Source organism: Bidens hawaiensis, unplaced genomic scaffold (genome assembly GCF_021521415.1).
Source record: "Bidens hawaiensis isolate Kalapana, Puna unplaced genomic scaffold, B.hawaiensis_p1.1 tig00036906_1, whole genome shotgun sequence".
NCBI lineage: Eukaryota > Viridiplantae > Streptophyta > Magnoliopsida > Asterales > Asteraceae > Bidens > Bidens hawaiensis.
The window spans coordinates 12,310-36,842 of NW_027496451.1; the positions used below are offsets into that span (position 1 = coordinate 12,310).

Genomic DNA, 24,533 nt, shown 5'->3' on the forward strand with positions numbered 1-24,533 from the left:
ATAATATAATAAATTACCTTTTTATATATATATATTTGAAACTCTATAACTAACCGTTTTCAGGTTATGATTGTATAATATAATTAAGTTGTTTAGTCTTTATGATATAAGTTGTTTTTAGAAATCATAGTTTCATGCATAGACGTGTCAAATAAAAGTTATACTTGGCTACAATTTAATATAAACTAGCGACAATTAACCAGCCGGATGTGACGAGAACGTGGCCGGAACCCAGTCTACGTCGGTTTAGTTTGTTACATTGTAAATGACGTGTGTAACTTATCTAGTTTAACGTTTAATGAACATCGTATCTAAATACTTGCATTATAAAAAAATAATTCATTTAAATAATAAAATAACTAAATAAGTTCAATTCGTTTGCTATAGTAACCAACATACACCAATAATATTTATGTCGAAACATAGAATAATATATTTTCGGAATGCTCCATTTTACTAAAATTAATTATGATATTCATGAAAACTAATTGTTATAAAGTTATTCAAGAATTAAAGTTGATAAATTTTAATTATAAAACTTTGTGATATTTAACTAAGTTATTAAAGTTAGTGGACTGAAATTGCTAAATAAAAAACTTGTAAAATTTTCTAAATAAGAAGAAGACAACGTGTGCCTCAAGATTGAACTCGCATACTTGTTTAATCAATCTCGCCTTAACCATTTGACCAAGCCATTTGCTTCGTTAAGTTGTTCCAAAAAATATAGGTTTGCTTACTTTAAATTTAAAACATGTTAAACAAAAAAATTTAAAGCATCACATGCATATATACACAACTTGTGGACGAACTTAGGGGCGATTTTGCACAACCTCGGAGCTTCTGGTTCGTTAATTCTTCAATGGTTTTAAAATCCAATCAATAAGCAAGTTGTATACGATTCAGAATCAAGGCGAAACCATTCGTGACCACTTTATGTGTAGGGTTTGTATACAAACTGATTGTTTTATGATTTCTACACGTATCGTCGTATTGGGATTTAGTTTTGATTGTACTTTTGGTTGATTGAATCTATGTGTTTGTGTGGATTGATTAAACAGTTGTTATCTAGGAATTACAGTTATCAACAGTTATTTGGTTTGAGCTGATCAGCATTTATGATTAAGTTCTTATCGTTATTAATTGAACTGTATATCATTAATCATCAATTGTTAGGTTTTATATATGCATGCTAATAATTAGGTAGACAAGTAAGTTGTGTAAATTCGATAAATTAAGTTATGCAAATAATTATAACCAAATTACAGTGTCTAGTAATCATTTATCAATTCTAGTAAACGAATCATGTCTATGTGGTTTTCCAACTGGTAGGAATTCTAACTAGTTAGTGTGTTACATAATCTGAACCTGAAGTATGATCACTTTATTCCCATATTGATTTCCCAAGTTTTATTAAACTGCATACTGTAAGTCTTTTCATAGTAAAATCGCTAAAATTTGCTTAGTATCGTTTGTCCACCCTAGTTAATTAATTAGCAACAGTTAATGAACTTGATTAGCACTTTTCACTGATTCTCTTTGGAGACGATCCTACTTACCCTAGCTAGTAAAGGGAGACGACAGTAGAGTTGTATAAATGTTTTTGATTGACCTTTCGATATCGATCAATGTCTTGCGTCATATGATGCAGAAGAAGGAAAATAACAACGCGAGAGGTATAGAGAATGGCATAGGAGGTATAGTGATTGGCGCAGAAGCAGAAACTTAAGGCTATTTTATTATTTTTTGTCAAGACTGTTTTTTTGATGATTTTTTCATGATTTTACTTAACACAACGGGAAGCTTACTTTTAAATTATACATGCCATATCTAATTGTTGCACTTAAGCTTGGTCAAATGGATCCCTTTAAGTCGGCTTGTTTAATGGGCTCATCTCAAAACGTGTAGTGACCAAAATGAATCTGTATTCAATGGAGTAATTTAGAAAGAAAAAAAAAATATCAAAATAGATGTACTGGCCATAATCTTTAATGACGAGTGACCAGGGGCGGCCCAACGTTTTCGGAGACCTCAAGCCAACAAAATATTTGAGGCCTTCTTATAAACCTTTAAAGGTCTAAAACAGTGATTTGTAAGGTTCTTACACAAAGTAATTATTAATGTTGTAATGTAGTAGCAAATAGCAAACTAATGTTCTAAACTTGTAATACTATAGCAAATAATAGATGTAATAATCTGTTCTAAATTCTAATATAAACTAATGTTCAAATACAGTAGCAAATAACAAATTAATGTTGTAAACTTCTAATACAAGTAGTATATAGGAAAAAATATTTATTCAATATCTTTAATATATTAGAATTAAAAATAAATAAAAAATTGGGGCCTTTATTGTTTGGGGGCCTCAAGCCCCTGCTTGAATTCTTAAAGCACATGGGCCGGCACTGCGAGTGACGACTAGTGAGGGTAGGTGGAGATGATGAAGTGGTGGCGACCACGATGGTGGTGGAAGTGTTGTCAGTTGTCACAATGCGACAACAATGTGGCAGGTAACAACCGTGACGATGAGTTGGTCCTGTTGTGACGGGAAGAACTTGTGTTTATTAGTCATTTTTTTTTCTATTTGGATATGATAGTATGACACAACTAGTTCATTTGGAAAAGTAACTGTATTAAAAGCAACATAATACTAAAATTATGAACTTGATCACAAGAGCATGGCCAAAGGACAAATTTTTCCTTCTTGTTTTTGAAGGTTCACGTGGACCATTAGAAAATCCACAAAACCCGATTTGTATTTGATGTGCTTAAGAACTTATAATTACTTGTGAGCTTGATGATATCTCTTTATGTCTTGTTTGTTCGTCTGTTATATTTTTTATTGACTATGTTGTTTCTTTCATTCACAATGTTTTATTAACTACAAAGAAATTATACCTTTCATATCAAAATTCTAAAGAGATTTTTAAACATTATGTTCTATATAGTTTTTACTACAAAAAGATTTATCTATAGATTGATATTTACTACAAAAAGATTTAGCTAAAACGTATCAAAACAACTAATCACCTCATTATCCCATCGCAAAAATTGATATTTTCATCAAAACAAACACAACTCGTTACCTAACTTTCTACCAATAAAAATAATTCCGTGTACAATAATTACCACACATTTTTGCTTTCAACTATTTAGCACATCTAACACGATACCAAACTTAATTTTCTATAGCGACTCCTTTAAGTATTACTCTCTCAAAACATAATTGTGGCTAGCGCAGACAGGGGTCAAGCAACTCTACACTTTTTCGAAATGTGTATGTAATGCATATTATCAAATTTTGATTCATCTTCAGACTTTGACCAATGTAAATGGTTGATGAAACATACATACATAACAAGAGTTTAAAAATTTTGACTATCAAGAGCATCTCTAATTATGTTAAAGATTAAAAATCTAAAAATTGCGACGTCCATGAAAAAAGAGATGTAGGGTTTAAAGAGTAAAAAAACCAGATGTGCTAACAATGATTGTGTTATTTTAAAATGATTCTAAATACTTTCTTTAAAATGTGACCATCTTTTGTTAATAATCTTTCTTGAAAATTCCGAAGTTTTAAATTTGTTCCGTTTTTTTATAGAAAGTATATATGCATAAGCCAATAAATGCATGCATAAATCTTTTAACATGCTACTTTTTATTTGTTTCGTTTAAAACGTGTCTAGGCCTTCAAATTCAGCGTGTAATCGAGTCGGTTTCAATGGACATACGAAATGATTCGAGATCAATCTCTACTCCTCTAGCACTATCAAGGAAAACACTAATTATAAATTTTCGGGGTAAACTACTAGATATGTTTGGTTGACCAGCGTCCGTATGTGAGCTTGATCACCTCTAATTACATGAAAGACACGAGTCGGTTAAACATAGACTCGGTTTAATGTGAATTTGTTGGGGTTATCGAGATCCAATGACGTGTCGATACCCATGATATAGTGGTATGATGCCCGTCCCTCCAATTTAAAGTAAGGTGTTGAGTAATTGAGTTCAAATCTTTGCAAGTGCACACTTATGAGATTTTTTGTGGAAATATTTGTTATTAAAAAAAGTAACATTATCAATAATTCGTTGGTTACCGTAATCAAGTTAAATTTCCCACGGTCATATCTTCAACGCGTATCAACAATGGATTTCCGTCGTAACCACCTTCACCGGTATTTGACGACGGATCAAGGCATTGGTGATACGTGTTTGTTTTGTTGTAGTGCATCTACGTTCATCTATAAATACCCAATTGTTGTCAACATTTTCTTTCGCCTAGAAAAAATTGATGTGGGTATTTACTCAAAATGGCAAAAACTAGTTTCTTTTTACTTCTTATTCTCGTTATTGTTGTTGCTTTCTCAGGTGCTAAATCGATCAAACTTAATTTATTTACATTATTCTGAGCACTATTTCATATTTAACACTTGTTCTTCATCTATAATAGCCATAATTTCTTCAATGATTAAATACTAACGGGTTGTTAATGACGGAAACAGATTTCAAGATGGTGAAGGCATTAGTATGTGAAAAGACGAGTAAGACCTGGTTTGGAGCCTGCAAAGATGAGGTTAAGTGTGACAAGCAGTGCATAGAATGGGAGGGTGCAGATCATGGATCTTGTCACGAACGTGAAGCCAAATACATGTGTTTTTGCTACGTGCAATGTAGTCCCAAAGACAAGACCCCAATTCCTCCTAAAGGTAAGCAGCCGACTCCTCCTAAAGGTAAGCAGCCGGCTCCGCCTAAAGGTGGACAATCGTCTCCTCCAGGAAGTGGATCGGCTCCCCCTAAAGGGGGACAACCGTCTCCTCCAGGAAGTGGACAACCGCCTCCACCTGCTGGAGGGCAGCCGTCTCCACCTGATGGTGGAAAGCCGGCTCCATCTCCATCTCCAGGAGGTGGCCCACCGTCTCCACCCAGTGGGGGACAACCGTCTCCACCAGATGGTGGCCAACAAACTCCTCCAGGAGCAGGAGGTGGAGGCGGAGGTGGACAACCATCTCCACCTAATGGTGGACAACCTGCTCCTCGTCCTGATGGAGGTAAGTCGGCTCCTCCAAGATGTAACCGGTTGTAAATAGAAAAGTTGATAGCTGAAGCTCTCGCCAAGCACAACATCCGAGTCTAGAAAGTGTGTCGTCTTTATCATCTGAATTGACCCGTTATTATGAACAAAAAGAGATGTTACATATTGTACTCAATCGGTCATGATTCCGGTGCATAAGTGTTTCAATAATATGATAATCAAGATATTCTTTTAATTTATTTATTTGTGATTTATACCATTCATAAAACTTGATATTATTATATGATGTTGAGAGTTTAAACATAAGTGGACATGAATCACAAACTAAACATATAATGGAGTGGCTCATTTGTTTTCTGATCCTGAAAACTATAAGCGGTTCATTATGTCTTTTTTAGAATGAAAACACTCTAAATACCAAACAATAAAAGATTATAGGAAGAAGCTAAATTGCGGGAAATATCATAAACAATTTCTTTGAATGAATTAAATGTTTAAAGAAACTGGCAAAGGGCAAGTGCTCTAACTATTCTCTATACATGTTCTAACTAATTCATTTAACACCGAGGTGAGCCTTGAGTCGTCGGTTCATGACGACTAAGACATAGGTGGAAAGTGTTTGTTCCTAACTTGCTACTGAACAATCTTTAAAAAAAAATATAAATGTGGCTCTCAAACGGCTTGTGATCATTCATGTGTGCGAACTGCGTCCGCCACGATCACAATAATGGTACGTGTGTGCGGATAAGATTGTATATAAGTGATCTCTACCATAATGTATAAAAGTGATCTCAATCATTTTAGGGAGATGTTTAGTGAATAATCAGTTATAATGCATTCAATTTGAACACCCAAAATGGAAATGGAAATGGAAATTGATCTATTCACCTTAGCTCAAAGTGCAACATCTTTTCTTACATGAGGAGGATTTATTTTTTTTCAAAATATTTGCTTCCTTCACCATAGATCAAACCATCTTCATTTTGCTAGGTTATAACTAGAAAAAGAAAAATAAAGGATTTAGCAATTTAAAGAAACTCAAACTTTTATAAAAATTCAAAGTCTCAAATTTATTTTACAAAAAAATTCAAAGTTTTAAACATATTTTATTAACTTTTAGTTTTGCGGAACCTTATATTAACTTGTAAGACCTTTTTTAAGTATTCGTCTTTATAAAACTCCTTAAGAATTTTGTACGACTTTGTCGTAATGTTTAGGTTACATCGCTTGACTCATTGAATTGCTGGATTTTGGGTTTACGGTAAACTAGGTTTGGGTTTTGGTAATACAATCTATCTAAGTTAGGCTGATGATCTGAGAAGAGAGACATAATTCACTATACAAAGGTTGTAGCATAAATTGTGACAATTGAAGAACTAAAACGAATTTCGTAAAAATTGAGAAAGTTGTGAAACCATAACTCTACCTTTGTTTCAGCTTGAACCCGTTTCTTAACGTTTTGGGGGGGTTAATCCATTGAAATTGGTGTTAGAAGTATGAATATTTCGAGTGACAATGGTTAAAATGAAGTGTGAAAAATATTAACATGTTGAGTTAGTATATAGGATGGATGATTTTTATAAATTAAAAAAAAATTGTCATAAAATAATAATCAAGTTTCAAAATTGTTCAAATTAGGTCGCTCATACAAATTTTCTTAAAATCGAGTTACTAAATCTTTAAAACAAGCCTCACAAGATTTCTTGTGCATCAAGCAAGCTATAGAGGATAAGATGGGGGGACGGGATTTGCAATACATATAGTTATATATATAAAAACAAAAAAAAACCGTCAACTATAATAAAACTTAAAAATAAAAAATTAAGTTCACGTCAACATTGAAAAAAAGATAAAAACATTTCCTTCTAAATAAAAATATGAAGTTAACATTAATTTTTTAAACTTGATTGCTATAATTAAAATATTTTTAATACATGGTTACTAAAAATTCAAAGGTATTTTAAATAGGGTGTCAATCATGTCGGGTTAGTGGGTTGGCGGGTTGATGTGTTTCGGGTTGGCGTGGTGAGATTCTTCAACCCAAACCCAACCCATATATTTATTCGTGTCGTGTCGTGTCGTGTCGTGTCGACCCATTTAAATTCGTGTCGTGTTCTGGTTGTGTTTCGGGTCAACTCATTTTACGTTTCTATACGAATATGAGTAATACCTAGTGACTTAGTAATACGTTAAACAAATAATTACTCTAATTTATATGACATTTAAATAATTTGTGATAGATCTAATTATGTTTGTGTATTTATCTCTCAATTCCAATAATAAACTTACGTTTACATATTTAGCTCAAGATAAGAACATATGACTGAAAATAATTAGAGAATAGAGAGTTAGAACTAATTAGATAAATTACCTAGAAGTAAAAGTAGATAAAATTAGTTTAAAAAGAAATTAATTTTACTTTTAAAGTTATTGATGTACGGAAAATAAAAAATCTAAGTATTTAACTTTAAAATTTAAAACTTCTTATCTATAAAATCAAAATATAAACTTCTTTAAAATTCTTAAACGGGTTAACAAACGGGTTGTGTTCGGGTTGACCCATTTTTTAAACGCGTCGGGTTCGGGTTGACCTGTTTAAGAAAATGGGTCGTGTCAGGCAATCTAAAACCTGTATTTTTTCGTGTCAGGTTCGTGTTGGATTTCGGGTCGTGTCAAGAATTGACCCGCCTAATTTTAATGATCAGTTTCAGTGGGCCGTTAAACGTTATCATATTTAAGCCCAACAAACGGCAAAAGGGGCCGGTATCCAAAGTTCCACGGACCATCATAAACCATAAAACAAAAGGAATGGATTACTTTGACGAGACGAAAAGAAAAGAAAAGAATATAATCAGAGGGTACCTTTTTCCGCTAGATTGTTCTTCAATCATCTTGTTAATTGATCATACGGTATGTTTCAATGCCTCCGATCACACACTGATTAATAAAACTTGTATAATTCCAACTATACCCATCCATACATCACATATATTCCTTATTTCAATCATCTAGGGTGTGTTCGTTAACTTGTGTTTGATATTACAATATATGCTTTACAGCTAGGGCTAATTATGTAATTTCACTTGTATAGTATTTAATTTGGGGATTAATGGATATATTGTTGTGTTATAATAATACATGATGAAATTGATTTGATTGAAAACCTTATTTTGTTAATGTTTTACTTGTGCAGTAATACTAAAATGGCAACAGAAAACCAACAGCTTCCTTCTGCTTCTGCACCTCCAGCTGCGAGTTCGTGTAGGAAGAAGAAATCCGATGATGCGACGTTTTTGCAAGATGTTAAAGATCACATTGATGAGTTTATTCATGCTTCCATGGAGGAACACAAAGACTGCTTTAAAAAGTCAATCTCTAAGGTTTGTTTTTATGCTCCACCTTTATTATTATACAAATGTGCTGAGAATAAGAATTAGCAATTTTGACAAGCAATCCCAAACACCCTCAAAACCAGCTATTGATATCCAGATGCTATAAACAGTTTTAATAACAAATTCCAAACACACCCTTGTAATTTTGTGCATACTGCAGATGTTTGGAATGTCCAAGGTTGTTGCAGAGAGAGAAGCTGCTGCTGCGAATAAGGAAGTTGAGAGTTCATTGCCTCTTCAAACCATTCTTACTGAATAGACTATATCTTTTAATATACGGTAGTTACTATAGTTTTGGATGTTTTGTGTCATGTCATCGAGCCGTACTGAGATTCAGATGCTATAATAATGTTTCGTTGGTGAAATGGTGCATTTGTAACTGAATTTGCTGTGGAATTGGTATATTTGGATAACTTTTGTTGATATATTGTTTGGTGGTTGGTGTATGTTCTTTCGATTGGGCACGTTTTAATGGTAATGGAATGAAAAAAAAACTATTGTTTTTGGTCATATGGGAATAGAATGGAGTATGGATGATTGATTCGTTTTTATTTTTTGGCTGAGACTCTTTGTTACATCTCTATATAATCCTATTTTTACCAGCACGGTTTCTTGAAAAACACTTAATACCCAGTAGGTTTACTAACCAGGTTATGGGTTCGAGAATACCTAAACCCGTCCCATACAAAAAGATTAGTCCACAATATAGGATAGACAGAACTGCAATTTTTTCCTTTAAACTTACCTGATTTACAAATCAGGTCTTTTAAATTATTTCCTTTCATGCGATGTCCTTTACATGCTATGTTTATTTGATTTTCATTCTTTAAGCTAACTGTCATCCAATTCCTTCATTAAGTTGATGCACGTGAGTAACTGGTCTCTTTTTTTGAGAAGTTATTATGGGAAAGGTTATGTTGGGATTTAGCCCCATGAAACTATTTACTTGTCCTGTTTTGTTACCGTCTCGTTTTCGAGTAATACTGCGCATGGTTGCCGCTTCTTATGATGCTTTGTGTATGTTTAAAGAGAATGAAAGGCATCGAAAAAATTTCCCATAAAGTAGTTTCCTTCTCCTTGACCTTGATTGTTGGTTGTGTTGAGAACTTGAGACTCATATGATCGATGGCATATTGACATACATGCATAATTGGTTGGGTATTTTATCTTCTATTTATCAAATTGATACTCGAAACATGTTACATGGCGCACCTCAATACTAACTTATTATGCTAACATGATTTAGAATATTATTTTAACACTCAAGACCATGGTTCATGTAGAAAAATTTCAATGAATCATGTTTTGTAATTATGTGCTTGTGGTTTCAGTTGGTTCCGTCATAGCTCCAAGCCATGTCACAAATTCCAAACTTGATTTATGCTACGTGTACAAAGTTTAGAATAGGCTCGGCATGTCTCTTTGATAGCAACTAGTTACTACTGATGAGAGGCCTATTGTTGTTAACGCAGAGCAAGTAAATAGTGATAACCGCCTAGTTCCGGTTGATAGCATAAGTTATTATTTATGATTATAGAACTACCTACAATTAAGACAAGTTACTATTGATGACATTTACTACCGACAACATATTTGCGATGATCATAGTTGCTACTCATGGATTAGTTAATATTGTGATCATGAGTTACTAGCAAAGCTACTAGATCAGACGAAATTTTTTTACAACTTTCAACATGTTAATTGAATTTCGGCTTGCCGAACCTACCATGGATCCGATTCCCACCCCTTGAATCCTGAGGGCACGTTTCTTTCATAGAATTCGTGGAATTCAAAGGAATTGGAATTAAAATCCCATGAGATTGCGTGTTCGTTTCGTTGGAATTGGAATCTCAATTCTATTTTGGTGTGTTTGTAACACCCCGACCAAAGGCGGATTATACATCGGGGCGCCACATATTGCTTCATTACTCGCGACACTATTGGTGTCAATATTTATTAATACACATTTTATCGCGCACGCGCAGCGGGGAAAATAAAGAACATAAATCAAACATAAATCAATATATTATAAATTATAACATTCAAACAACATTAACTTGTCTTGATACATTTTAATTCTAGGTCCAAAAGTAAAAACGTCCTACGTGTCCACAAGCTCCAAAACAGCTACTGCAAACCTGAACATGTGTTAAAATAAACGTCAAACACTTGCGTGTTGGTGAGAAATCAAGTTTAATAGATAATCATAGATAATCACAGTAAATCTGCGCGCAACACGTGTATGTCTAGAGTTTAACAAGGGTGTAATCAGATTGTGATCAAGCCTAAGATAGTTCATAGATCATAGTTCAATCCATGCTCCCAATTGAGCATAAAAACGAGAAAACATCTGTGCAAGTGTAAACAAAGAAAACCGTAAACGATAGGTCTCCCGTGTTCAACTAATGGTACCAACGGAACTGCGGAATAGGCCGAACAAAGCGGTTAATGATACACACATACAAATAAACAGCCAAGTAAACGTCCTCAACACATGGGATACTGCGCGACTAAAGTTCATAAACAAGTTTAAGACTCAAGTTTTGTATGAACACATGAACATCCCAAAGCATTTAAAATAAAAAGGGATTAGATACGAGATAACTCACATGATAAACGATGCGGTGATAGATAAAGCAAGAACCAACTTTAAACAAGCACAAGTTAACCTATAAATAAGATTATTGTTTTAATGATTTGTTTTAAGTCTTGATTATAAGTTAGCATAATTAATAAGTAAACTATTATATATAATATATATTACCGGAAAAGCAGGAAGAACAAGGAGGAAGACGGAGGCAGAGAGGAAGACGGCAGAGAGAGCAAGGAGCAAGAGAACAGGAGAGATTAAGTGTTTTGTGTGTGATGTGTTAGGAAAAATAATACTATTATTTATAGAGAAACCCTAGGGAACACAATCCTAGAAAAGGGGAAAAGATCTCAAAAAGCAAAAGATATCAAAAAGCATAAGAATCCAAAAGCAAAAGATATCAAAAGATATGGCAGCTGCAGGGGGCAAGATAAAGCTGACAGGGAACAGTAACAGGCATGGGCGGTTCAAATAAAGGTACTGGATAAAGCTTGGCAAAAGCAGATCTCAAAAGATAATGTCAGTCACTTTTTCTACCAACCAATGGGGGTTGGTACGCATGCTGCGCCGAAAGTAACTATTCAGACATAAAGCAGATTAGGTCAACAGCTCAAAAGATAAGACAACACAAAAGCAAACGGCTAGATTTAAACAGAAGATACAAGGGTTAAGCGCGGGAAGGCTGAGTGCGCGAGCGCGAAGGCTGGCACAACAATCCTTAGCGCACTGCGGGAAGAATCACAAATCCTTAGCGTGCTGCGTGAAGAACAAGAATTCTAAGCGCATCGCGGGAAGAACATACATTCTTAGCGCATTGCGGGAAGAACATGCATTCTTAGCGCGCTGCGAGAAGAGTTCTCTTCACGCATCGCAGGAACAAGATGTCTTCACGCAGGCTTCCATGTAAGGAGTCTGGCGCGTGGAGCTGCAGACATCCTTAGGCGGAAAGAACCAAAGGACAAGAGGGAAGAGAAGGCGGAAAGAGAGAAGGAAGAGGGAGGGGACGGCGGAAAGAAAGAGGGAGAAAGAGGCGGGCAGGAAATATATATTATTATTAAAAATAAAATACAAGTATAAATATTAAATAATAAAAGAGAGATCGGGTCAGAGAAACGGGTACCTGGGTCGGGTCGGATCGGGGCAGATGTCACAGTCTCCCCTACTTTAAGAAATTTCGTCCCGAAATTTATCTCGAAGTAGGTTGCGCAGAGAACAGGTGCGGGTACTTGATCTTCATTTGATCTTCCCTTTCCCATGTAAACTCGGCTCCGCGCTTGGACTCCCAGCGAACTTTCACGATAGGGATACGACTGCGCTTGGTTTGCTTAACCTCGCGATCCATAATCTCAACAGGCTTCTCAATGAAATGCATGGATTCATCAACTTGAACTTCATCAAGTGGAATGTGAAGGTTCTCGTCAGCTAAACACTTCTTGAGATTGGAAACATGGAACGTTGGATGCACATTACTGAGCGCGAGCGGCAGGTCAAGTCTGTAGGCAACTTTTCCCACACGCGCGAGAATCTTGAATGGACCAACATAACGAGGAGCAAGCTTACCCTTCTTCCCAAAGCGGACAACACCTTTCCAAGGCGACACTTTGAGGAGAACAAGATCACCAACTTGAAATTCGAGAGGCTTTCGCCTACGATCTGCGTAACTCTTCTGTCGGCTTCTGGCAGTCAGCAAATGATCACGGATCTTGGCGATTTTATCGGTTGTCTCTTGAACAAGTTCGGGTCCTGTGATTTGAGTTTCACCCACTTCGCTCCAACAAATTGGGGAGCGGCATTTACGACCGTAAAGTGCTTCAAATGGGGCCATACCGATACTGGAATGATAGCTGTTGTTATAAGAAAACTCGATCAAAGGCAGGTGTGAATCCCAATTACCTCCAAAATCAAGAACACAAGATCGGAGCATATCCTCAAGAGTTTGAATAGTTCGCTCAGACTGACCGTCAGTCTGAGGATGATATGCCGTACTCATGTCCAAGCGAGTTCCTAGCGCAGATTGGAGAGATTTCCAAAAGCGAGATATAAAACGGCCATCGCGATCGGATATGATGCTCAAAGGAGTACCATGGCGGCAGACGATTTCCTTGACATAAAGCTGCGCGAGATGCTCAACACGGTAGTTTTCACGAATGGGCAGAAAGTGAGCAGATTTAGTCAATCGATCCACTACTACCCAAATGCTATCATGTTTGCTTGCTGTCAAAGGTAACTTGGTAATAAAGTCCATCGCTATACCTTCCCATTTCCACGTAGGAATTTCTGGTTGTTCGAGCAAACCAGATGGGCGCTGGTGTTCAGCTTTAACTTTAGAACAAGTCAGGCACTTAGCTACGAACACAGCAATATCCTTTTTCATACCGGGCCACCAATAAGTTATGCGCAAATCCTTGTACATCTTATCAGCGCCGGGATGAATAGAATACCGAGATTTGTGCGCTTCACTCAGGATATCAGCGCGAAGATTCTCATCACAAGGGATCCAGATGCGATTGAGATAGCAGAGAATTCCACTCAGATTAGGGACAAAGAGTGCTTCCGCGCCACACGCTAACTCGGCGCGAAGGTTACCATTACTGATGGATGCGCGCTGCGCGTCACGAATACGCGATTCAAGGTTGCTTTGAATCGGCGCGAAGTGAAGCTGGGTGCGCGGCAAGATACAGTTAAGTTGGCAGGGTTTTCGGCTGAGCGCATCGGCTACCACATTAGCCTTACCAGGATGATACCGGATCTCACAATCGTAATCGCTGATGAGTTCGTTCCATCGGCGTTGCCTCATGTTAAGTTCCTTTTGATCAAAGATATGCTGAAGGCTTTTATGGTCAGTGTAAAGGATACACTTAGTACCATAAAGGTAGTGTCTCCAGATCTTCAAGGCAAAAACAACTGCACCAAGCTCGAGGTCGTGAGTTGTATAATTCTTTTCATGAACCTTAAGTTGCCTTGATGCGTAAGCGATAACCTTGCCTCGTTGCATAAGAACACAACCGAGACCTTGGTTGGATGCATCGCAATATACGACAAAATCATCATTACCCTCAGGTAGCGCAAGAACAGGAGCTTCACACAACAAACGCTTGAGCGTTAGAAAGGCTTCTTCTTGCTTCGAGCCCCAAATATACGGTTTACCTTTGTGCGTCAGAGCTGTTAAAGGCAAAGCGATCTTTGAGAAGTTCGAAATGAAACGCCGGTAATAACCAGCTAAGCCCAGAAAGGAACGGATCTCAGAAGGAGAGGATGGCGTAATCCAGTTCTTGATTGCTTCAATCTTGGATGGGTCGACATGAATACCCATCTTGTTTACAACATGACCAAGAAACTGTACTTCATCAGACCAAAATTCACACTTGGAAAGCTTAGCATAGAGTTGCTCGGCTCTAAGCTTTTGCAATACCAATCGGAGATGTTGCTCATGCTCGGTCTTGGTCTTAGAATACACCAGAACATCATCGATAAAAACGATCACGAATTTATCCAAGAAAGGCCTACACACCCGATTCATAAGATCCATGAAAACGGCGGGTGCGTTGGTTAGACCGAAGGACATGACCAAGAATTCAAAATGGCCATAACGAGTACGAAAAGCAGTCTTCGGAACATCTTCATCGCGGATACGCAACTGATGATAACCAGAACGGAGATCGATCTTCGAGAAACAGGAGGCACCTTGGAGTTGATCAAAGAGGTCGTCAATACGCGGTAAGGGATACCGGTTTTTAATGGTGAGTTTGTTCAACTCGCGGTAATCAATACACATGCGAAACGATCCATCTTTCTTTTTAACGAACAACACCGGAGCACCCCAGGGCGAAGAGCTAGGGCGAATGAATCCTTTAGCAGTCAACTCTTGGAGTTGGCTGGCCAATTCTTGCATCTCAGCGGGTGCAAGACGGTAAGGAGATTTAGCAACGGGGGAAGCACCAGGGACAAGATCAACACGAAACTCGACTTCACGAGCGGGAGGGATACCAGGAAGATCATCAGGAAAAACTTCAGGAAAATCACGCACAACAGGGATATCGCGAAGCTTCTTTCCTTCATCGGGTTTAACCACATGGGCTAGAAATGCAATACACTTCTTCCGCATGAGTCTTTGGGCTTCGGCGCAAGACATAAGTTTAAGACCACTGGAGGGTTTTTCGCCGTAGATATGAAGATCACCATTTTCTCGAGGTATGCGAATCAATTTCTTGGCGCAAATAACTTCGGCGCGATTCTTCGAGAGCCAGTCCATACCAATGATAACATCAAAGCTTCCAAGAGGCATAGGGATGAGGTCGATCAGAAAATCGTTTTCGTTAAGGTTAAGCGTGCAATCTTTAATTACCGAGTTTATTAAAACAGTTTCGCCATTAGCCAATTCAACTGAAAAATCTTCTTTTAAGTCATCGCGCGGTCGCGCAAGCTTCTGCTCGAAGGCGCGAGAGATAAAACTTCGATCGGCGCCAGTATCAAAAAGCATAGATGCATAAAATCCGTTAAGCAAAAATGTACCATTAACTACGTCGTTATTCGCTTGCGCTTGGTGCGCGGTTATGTTAAAAGCTCGGCCACGCGTCACTTGGTTCGAAATTTGGTTCACCGGATTCGCTTGAGTAATCTTAACTTGTAGCCTTGGGCACGCGTTCCGGAAATGACTTGGATCACCGCAGTTAAAGCACGATCTGGGTCGTGGGTTTTGGTAAGTTGGCTGTGGGTTCTGCGGGTAAGCTGGTGGTGTTGGCGCAATCGGATTGGAGGGAGGGGTTCTACAGTACTCAACGGAGTGACCTACGCGGCCACATCGGTTACATTGTCGACACGGGACTTGAGGTGGGTGATGAAGTCTACAGGTTGGGCAAAAGGGTTGGTTTCCTGTGTAAGGTTTCTTAGTTGGCGGGGCAGGGAGTGCGGGATTGGTTATGGCATAGTTGTGGCCTATAGGAGGTGTTGGGTAGGCTGACAGAGGTTGAGGGGCGTATGCTAGAGGCTGGTAAGCGGGTTGCTGGACTATGGGCGGGTTGGTAAGCGCGTAAGCTTGTCTGCGCCTACGTTTCTGGTTATGGTTTGAGGGTTCAGGTTTGGTTTCTGCGGGTTCAGGGGCAGTTTTGGTGGGTTTGGTCTTCTCAGTTCCCCGCAGGAACAGGGTTCCTGCTCTGACATGGTTGTCGCTGAGCACAGCGGCCAATTCGATGGCGTCAGAGAGGGTAACTGGGTTTCTGGCCCATACAGAATCTTGAATTTCCATGGGGAGACCCCCAAGGAATTTCTCGATGGCTCGGCGGGAAGGGGTAACAAGGTGAGGGACCAGTAAGCTTAGCTCGTGGAAGCGCGTCGCGTACTCGCGCGCTTCACCGCTGTATTGCTTCAAGTTCCAGAATTCTTCCTCCAGGCGCTTAACTTCGTTGGGAGGGCAGAATTCTCGCGTAAGAATTTCCTTGAATTCCTCCCATGTCATGCTAGAAGCAGCCTCTGCGCCACGCGCATGAGCTACTCCATTCCACCATGTAAGCGCTCTGGATTCCAGGACACTGGAAGCATATAGGGTTCGTCTTTCTGAGGGGCATTGGGTATGGAGGAAAGTGTTTTCAATCTTCTCAAGCCATTGGAGCATCACGGTGGCTCCTTCAAGACCTGTGAACTTCGGAGGGTTACCCGCATTAAAGGACTTAATGTTATAACTGGAGGTATTATCATTGTTTTGGCTCAAAGCTTGGGCTATTGCGGCGGCCATTTCCTGGGAACGTTGCTGTCTACGCATGCGCGAGGCTTCTCTTCTCTGAAATCGGCGAGATAGCGGAGGCATTCTATAAAAATTTTAATTTTAGTTAATATCTTGGTTTTAGCGCAAAGTTTTAATCTTATAAAGCTTGGTTTCACGGAGTTAGATACTATCAAAAGTTAAAGTAAAATAAATGATCCTAAATGCAGACTTAATAAAGGTAACAAATTCGAATCAAGAACCGACAATTCACGTATCACCATGACTTTCCGAATTCCCGATTTAAAATATACGAGCAAACGAGTATTGGAGATTGACGATTCATGTATCACCATGACTTTTCAATCCTCAATATAAAACATACAAGAAAATGAGTATTGGAGGTTGACAATTCATGTATCACCATGACTTTTCAAGTCTCCAACCTCAGAACATAATCGTAAATGGAAATTGAAAATCAACTATTCATGTATCACCATGACTGTTCGGATTTTCAACCCCAACAAACGAATATGTAAGTAAAATCAATAAAAATCGAAATTCAACAAAAGTCGAAATATCGCGGAATAAAATCATATACTGCGCAAGCGCGAGCATATTCATAAATAACGAGTAATTAACAATAAGCGCGCAAACATGAGATTTCTCTCATGCGCGAGAAGGGACTCTTAGGTATTCTAGGCCGTTACGTCTAACCACCTATCCTAAAGTCAACGAGCTCTGATACCAATCTGTAACACCCCGACCAAAGGCGGATTATACATCGGGGCGCCACATATTGCTTCATTACTCGCGACACTATTGGTGTCAATATTTATTAATACACATTTTATCGCGCACGCGCAGCGGGGAAAATAAAGAACATAAATCAAACATAAATCAATATATTATAAATTATAACATTCAAACAACATTAACTTGTCTTGATACATTTTAATTCTAGGTCCAAAAGTAAAAACGTCCTACGTGTCCACAAGCTCCAAAACAGCTACTGCAAACCTGAACATGTGTTAAAATAAACGTCAAACACTTGCGTGTTGGTGAGAAATCAAGTTTAATAGATAATCATAGATAATCACAGTAAATCTGCGCGCAACACGTGTATGTCTAGAGTTTAACAAGGGTGTAATCAGATTGTGATCAAGCCTAAGATAGTTCATAGATCATAGTTCAATCCATGCTCCCAATTGAGCATAAAAACGAGAAAACATCTGTGCAAGTGTAAACAAAGAAAACCGTAAACGATAGGTCTCCCGTGTTCAACTAATGGTACCAACGGAACTGCGGAATAGGCCGAACAAAGCGGTTAATGATACACACATACAAATAAACAGCCAAGTAAACGTCCTCAACACATGGGATACTGCGCGACTAAAGTTCATAAACAAGTTTAAGACTCAAGTTTTGTATGAACACATGAACATCCCAAAGCATTTAAAATAAAAAGGGATTAGATACGAGATAACTCACATGATAAACGATGCGGTGATAGATAAAGCAAGAACCAACTTTAAACAAGCACAAGTTAACCTATAAATAAGATTATTGTTTTAATGATTTGTTTTAAGTCTTGATTATAAGTTAGCATAATTAATAAGTAAACTATTATATATAATATATATTACCGGAAAAGCAGGAAGAACAAGGAGGAAGACGGAGGCAGAGAGGAAGACGGCAGAGAGAGCAAGGAGCAAGAGAACAGGAGAGATTAAGTGTTTTGTGTGTGATGTGTTAGGAAAAATAATACTATTATTTATAGAGAAACCCTAGGGAACACAATCCTAGAAAAGGGGAAAAGATCTCAAAAAGCAAAAGATATCAAAAAGCATAAGAATCCAAAAGCAAAAGATATCAAAAGATATGGCAGCTGCAGGGGGCAAGATAAAGCTGACAGGGAACAGTAACAGGCATGGGCGGTTCAAATAAAGGTACTGGATAAAGCTTGGCAAAAGCAGATCTCAAAAGATAATGTCAGTCACTTTTTCTACCAACCAATGGGGGTTGGTACGCATGCTGCGCCGAAAGTAACTATTCAGACATAAAGCAGATTAGGTCAACAGCTCAAAAGATAAGACAACACAAAAGCAAACGGCTAGATTTAAACAGAAGATACAAGGGTTAAGCGCGGGAAGGCTGAGTGCGCGAGCGCGAAGGCTGGCACAACAATCCTTAGCGCACTGCGGGAAGAATCACAAATCCTTAGCGTGCTGCGTGAAGAACAAGAATTCTAAGCGCATCGCGGGAAGAACATACATTCTTAGCGCATTGCGGGAAGAACATGCATTCTTAGCGCGCTGCGAGAAGAGTTCTCTTCACGCATCGCAGGAACAAGATGTCTTCACGCAGGCTTCCATGTAAGGAGTCTGGCGCGTGGAGCTGCAGACATCCTTAGGCGGAAAGAACCAAAGGACAAGAGGGAAGAGAAGGCGGAAAGAGAGAAGGAAGAGGGAGGGGACGGCGGAAAGAAAGAGGGAGAAAGAGGCGGGCAGGAAATATATATTATTATTAAAAATAAAATACAAGTATAAATATTAAATAATAAAAGAGAGATCGGGTCAGAGAAACGGGTACCTGGGTCGGGTCGGATCGGGGCAGATGTCACAGTGTTCGTTGTCAAAGAATTGGAATTGTAATTCAATTCCTTTAAATTCTTTTAAAAAAAAAAAAAAATTCAAATCCTTCCAAAATGTAAAGGAATTCAAGTAAATTCATTGGAATTTGTTCTCGAGTTTTTTTTTTCATTTTCCTTTTTTTTAACGAGGACAACGAATAAAACATTTTTGTTTTTTTACTTTTTTTTGTTTTTAATTTATATTTTGAATTATGAATTTTTTAATATTATATTTAAATATTTTCTTAAGAGGTTTTTGATCTTAATAGAAAACCCATAAAAAAAATTCAAAAAAGATAATAAAAAAATCATGACGCAAAATACAAGTAAAAATCTAAAAAAACTAAAATGTTTCTGTCGTTATCCTCGTTTAAAAAAAACGATTCCAATTCATTTGTCAAACGAATACATCAGAAATGGAATTGGATTTCAATTCCTTTCAATTCAAATTCTATTGGAATGTTCACATTCCAAATCCAATTCCTTACAATTCAAAATTATATGCAAATTCTAATTCCAATTCCACTCCATTCTTTGAAACGAACGCCCCTTGAGTTGTTTGGTACCAAAAATCAGAAGTCATAAACAAACTCGCACCACAGACCTCCAAAATTTTGCCATTGTTTACTTGGTTACCCATTCGATATTTAAGTAAACCCCAACTAGCTTAAATGGCATAATGACACACTAAAATTAGGGCTGACAATTCGTGTCTTAACTGGTTTAACAGGTAAGAAGCGACGCGCGTAACACAAATATAAAAGTTGAATACGACTCGTTTACCTACTTTATATGTCATGACTATAAGACAGTTTTAAGTTTTGTGTACCAATAAGGGATAATGAGGGAGTCTAGCCTACTAATTTCAATTATTTAAGAAAATAAAAAAAATCACATACCGCACTTTTTTTTATTAACAGGTCTTATCGTATCTTTAACAGGTACCCAATTATCAGCACTAACTAAAATCATCAATATCTCCCTCTATAATAAACAAGTGGGATTCTCATCAAAATTCTTCAAATTGTCACATAGCATTCTCGGTTTTTTTAGTTTTTTTTTTTTTTTTTAAGTTCTCAACATTTAATTTGTTCAACAGTTGTTTCCTAATTTCTCATTTCAGTCATCTTTTTCAAAATCAAACTTCGTGGTATTCATTTTGCAGGCTTATAACCCTGATAACAATAACAACGAAGTCAATCACCATCCGACTATTTTGTTGTGAATGTGAATACGAAGTGCTTTGAAATCGATCCCTATTCAACTATAAAGGTAATATGTTTTTCAATTTACAGATTCAATTATCTGATGTCTATTGTTAAACACATCCTCATGTAATCCGATTGGAGTATACATGTTCAAAATCCATTAAATGGTAGTATGTTTTAAACTTTTAATATTGTTTATTTCTATGTAAAATTTACCCTTATCGTTGGTGGTTTGAATCTGTGTAAATAAAAGAAATCATGATGGAGCTAATTCACTCATGTATGCTTTAAGTTTTCAATTTCGATCTTTGTTTTTTATCTTGCTGAAATCAATTTGCAGGTGATGTTTGAATGAAGATTTGGGTTCAATTGAGTGTTTTGACTTTTGAGGTAAACATCATACTGATGTAAAAAAGTCAACATAAAACCCAAAAATTTTGTTATACATTTCGTTTTATGGGTTTTGGTTTTATCAATTTCACATTAGCCAAGAAGTGTGTTTAAGATTTGTTTATTGATTCATTTTAGGGTCTTTGATTTTGTCATCTATATTTGGAGTAATTCATATTTGGTGTACGCAATAATCAACTCATCCATATTTGTTTATCGATCCATTTTAGGGTCTTCGATCCATTTATGTGTTTAATATGTTAGTGCATGATAAATGCAATTGTTTCATTTTGTTAAATTCTACTCATGATAAAGTCTCAAAAATATTTAATTTTATTTATTATAAGTAATTTAGTTTATTTAGGCTGTCGTTTGTTCAGTTATGATTTGATTTTAGGCTATGTAATGTTGTAATTTACATAAACATGACAGCTGCGTTTACAAATGAATGACAAATTTTTGGCTTATATAATTTACCTTTTGTTGCTTTAATCAACTAAACTTCATTCAAGTGATTTATCTTTAGTTCCTATCTTTCATTTTTTGATGCAATAATAAATCTGCAAGGAGTATGATGGTGCGAATGTATTACGCTGCACCTGCACAGTTTTTAATTTTCTTTGTTCAATGGTAAGATTGCCACCAATCAAGGCTGCTTGGGCTCTTGAGGACCCTAATATACAAGGTCAATAATCCATACTTTATGTGAAGTAGATACAAACTTATAGTAATTTGCATTAATTAATCCGTACTTTATTTGCCTAACAGGGGTATTTTGGTCATAATTGCAGATTCATTATAATTTGCAGGTGCCAGAAATTGGTTTGACTTCAGAGGTTTGTGGGTTTGACTAGCAGTTTTCTCTCCGTATTATTAGCGGTGTGCAAATAGCTGGTGGCTCGAAGCTCGCTCGAATTCGGCTCAGTTGTAAACGGGGCCTGAGCTAGCCTTGGCTGTCTTCTGGCCCCTGAGTTGGTTCGATATATTTTAGTACATATATGTATAGTTGAATATATTTTGTTAATTTTAGAAGTATTTGATTTTCTTAATGCTTACAGTATGACATTATGTGTGCATAATAATATGAGTTTATTTTCATTAGTTGTTATAACTAATAACTTAATTGTATTAATACATTTTACAATTAAAATTCGTAATATGTATTTTATAAAGTTATTTATTTAATTAGCCGCTATTCGGTAAATTGTAGGTAAAACTATGGTTGTTTGAGCACTTAGAAAATTACTTTTCATGATGGGGGATTAAAGCAATCAATAAGGTGAAAGTACTACAATGACTAGATTAGTTGACGAATTTGTTGGTCACACATGACCAAATACTAGGAGATTGGTGCATGATAGGGTATTGAACCAAACCAATAACATTAAAGTAATACAAAGAGTAGATTTAGTTGAAAATTTTGTTGGTCACACTGGACCTAGAACTAGGAGCTATGGAACTCTCTTCTTAAATTGTTCATATTTTAGTTTTAAGCATGGTTGATAATGGTATGCGGCTCTTATCTTAATTTGTATTTTTTTAGTTTTCAAGTATGATTGTGAGAGAATGATATGTAACTCTTATCTTAAGTTGTACTTTTTTTTAGTTTTCAAGTATGATTGAAATAGACCAAAATTCTATGTCTTAGAGATTATAAATTGAATTGAATGTGGACTTAAGTGCAGGTAAAAGAAGTTGAGTGGGATATTATTTGTAGATGATTAATACCAATGCAAAAATTAGATGATCAAGATTATGGTTTAGAAGCCCTTGAAAAAGTAATGTCGGTTTAGATATAACTTATTTCAAACTTGTGGATAAAAATATTAACAGATAATAGTTTTCTATATATGAATTATAAATGTAAATTTTCATTTTTATTATTGGGATTACTTATTTACACTTTTTTGAACATGTTACTTATTAATTTTGTTAATAGATGTAGCAACGATGAACTATTAATCATGTTAATAATAGATGCAGCAACTATATTAATAAGCAAATCAATGGCCAAAATGAAAAAAATTTTGCAAAAAGATTTTGAATTATTTAGAGAACTGGTTATAGATTTTATTAGTGAGTTCACTCCTCTACGTTATCAAACGGTTTTTATTTATATATCAACTTTTACTTACGTGTTACTTGATCATGTTATTTGATGTTTTGTTTTTGCATTATGTTAAACATAATTGATTTTAAGTTCAAGTTTTTTTACCCAACCCCGTGTATCACACGGGTTTATAACCTAGTTAATATATAATAGGCATACTGTACGCTATTAATAAATTGAGGTTTGTTAAACAGATGAAGATCAAGATAATAACTTCATGACTACTAATTGATTCAAAAATAATTGTTAGTACTCAAAACACTAGTTAAGAACAAAATGATATCTAACGTATGAAGATAATAACGTCATAACAACTAATTCAAAAACAATTGCAAGTAATCCACAAAATCTTAAAATCAAACTCAAAAACCTCAGCAACCGCAACCGCCCGACATCAAATCACCGATGAACAAGTGCTCCTCTAACCAAACCAGTTCCAAAGCCAAACCCCATACTAGAAGTTCCAAACCCAAACCCCATGCTAGAGCATGGAACACCTGGCCTCGGCCGTCGTGGATAATAAACGCACTCCGGGTGTTGGTTCTGGGATTTCGGTTTCTCCCCCGTCCCAAGAGGAGTCGTAAACTTCTCCCCAAACTCATACTTCAAACTTACAACCCCATTCGGTTTACCGGACGGCCTTCTAAGTACTTGATAACTGACGGTCTGAGCCGTCTTCCCGTTACCCTTAAAACCTTCAAGAAGTTCCTTAACCGGAACATGAGCCTCCCCTAAATTCTTCCCACCGAAGATCCCTTCCGACTTTATCTTAACCACCAGCGTCATACCCGAGACTTCTTCATCGATGACAAACTTCATGGGAAGTTCCACGCCGATGAATCTTGATTTCTTGACTCCAGTTGCCGAGACGAGAATGAGGTTGAAGTTTCCGTACTCCATGTTGTTAACACCAGGATATCTCAACAACAAAAGTCTATTGCGAAATTCGTCATTTTTCAAACCCGAAACCTCCTGTTCAAGTTCTCAAAACTCTAAACGTCAATGTTTGTATGATTTATTATTAAAGCTGTTACTCACGTGCATCAACATTTTAAATTAAGGACCTGATTCCTAAATCAGGTAAGTTTAAAAAACAAAATTTGTATTTTCTATTGGATAATAAAATTTATGTGGCATGTTGAGAGCTTATTAACATAATAATACTGCCATTAGAGACTCCCGTCGCCAACCACAACACCTACCGGAGAACACGACAAGACCTTTTCCCAAGTACTTTCTAAATCTACTGTAATGTTTTATTAGTTTCAGATCATTTGGTTTTAATTTTATTTGACGTAAACCATCTGGTTCGTCATTTCATCATATTCACACACAATCGTTACTTATTCACATTGCAGCAAGGAATATAAACAAATAAACAATTTTGAATACAACTAAATACATACATAATCGAAGTCAGATTGTCTTACCTCTAGTACGGTAAGAACATCCTTCGCCGGATCAAGCATTTAAACTCCAAATCC

The 24,533-nt window shown here is 36.7% G+C and overlaps 1 protein-coding gene across 1 annotated transcript; it reads left to right on the plus strand.

The window, feature by feature from the left end:
* The first annotated feature begins 7,844 nt into the window (after window positions 1-7,844).
* LOC143588939 (uncharacterized) lies at window positions 7,845-8,846 on the plus strand. The gene is made up of 3 exons (XM_077069824.1): window positions 7,845-7,939; window positions 8,223-8,409; window positions 8,582-8,846. Exons 2-3 carry the CDS (start codon window positions 8,233-8,235, stop codon window positions 8,678-8,680), a joined length of 276 nt encoding a protein of 91 aa, XP_076925939.1. The 5' UTR covers window positions 7,845-7,939; window positions 8,223-8,232; the 3' UTR covers window positions 8,681-8,846.
* The last annotated feature ends 15,687 nt before the right edge of the window (window positions 8,847-24,533 follow it).

Bases quoted from the DNA above. Each gene is read 5' to 3' on its own strand.
- LOC143588939 (XM_077069824.1), top strand. From the start codon at position 8,233: ATGGCAACAGAAAACCAACAGCTTCCTTCTGCTTCTGCACCTCCAGCT. The intron at 8,410-8,581 runs GTTTGTTTTTAT...TGCATACTGCAG, and splicing joins TTAAAAAGTCAATCTCTAAG to ATGTTTGGAATGTCCAAGGT.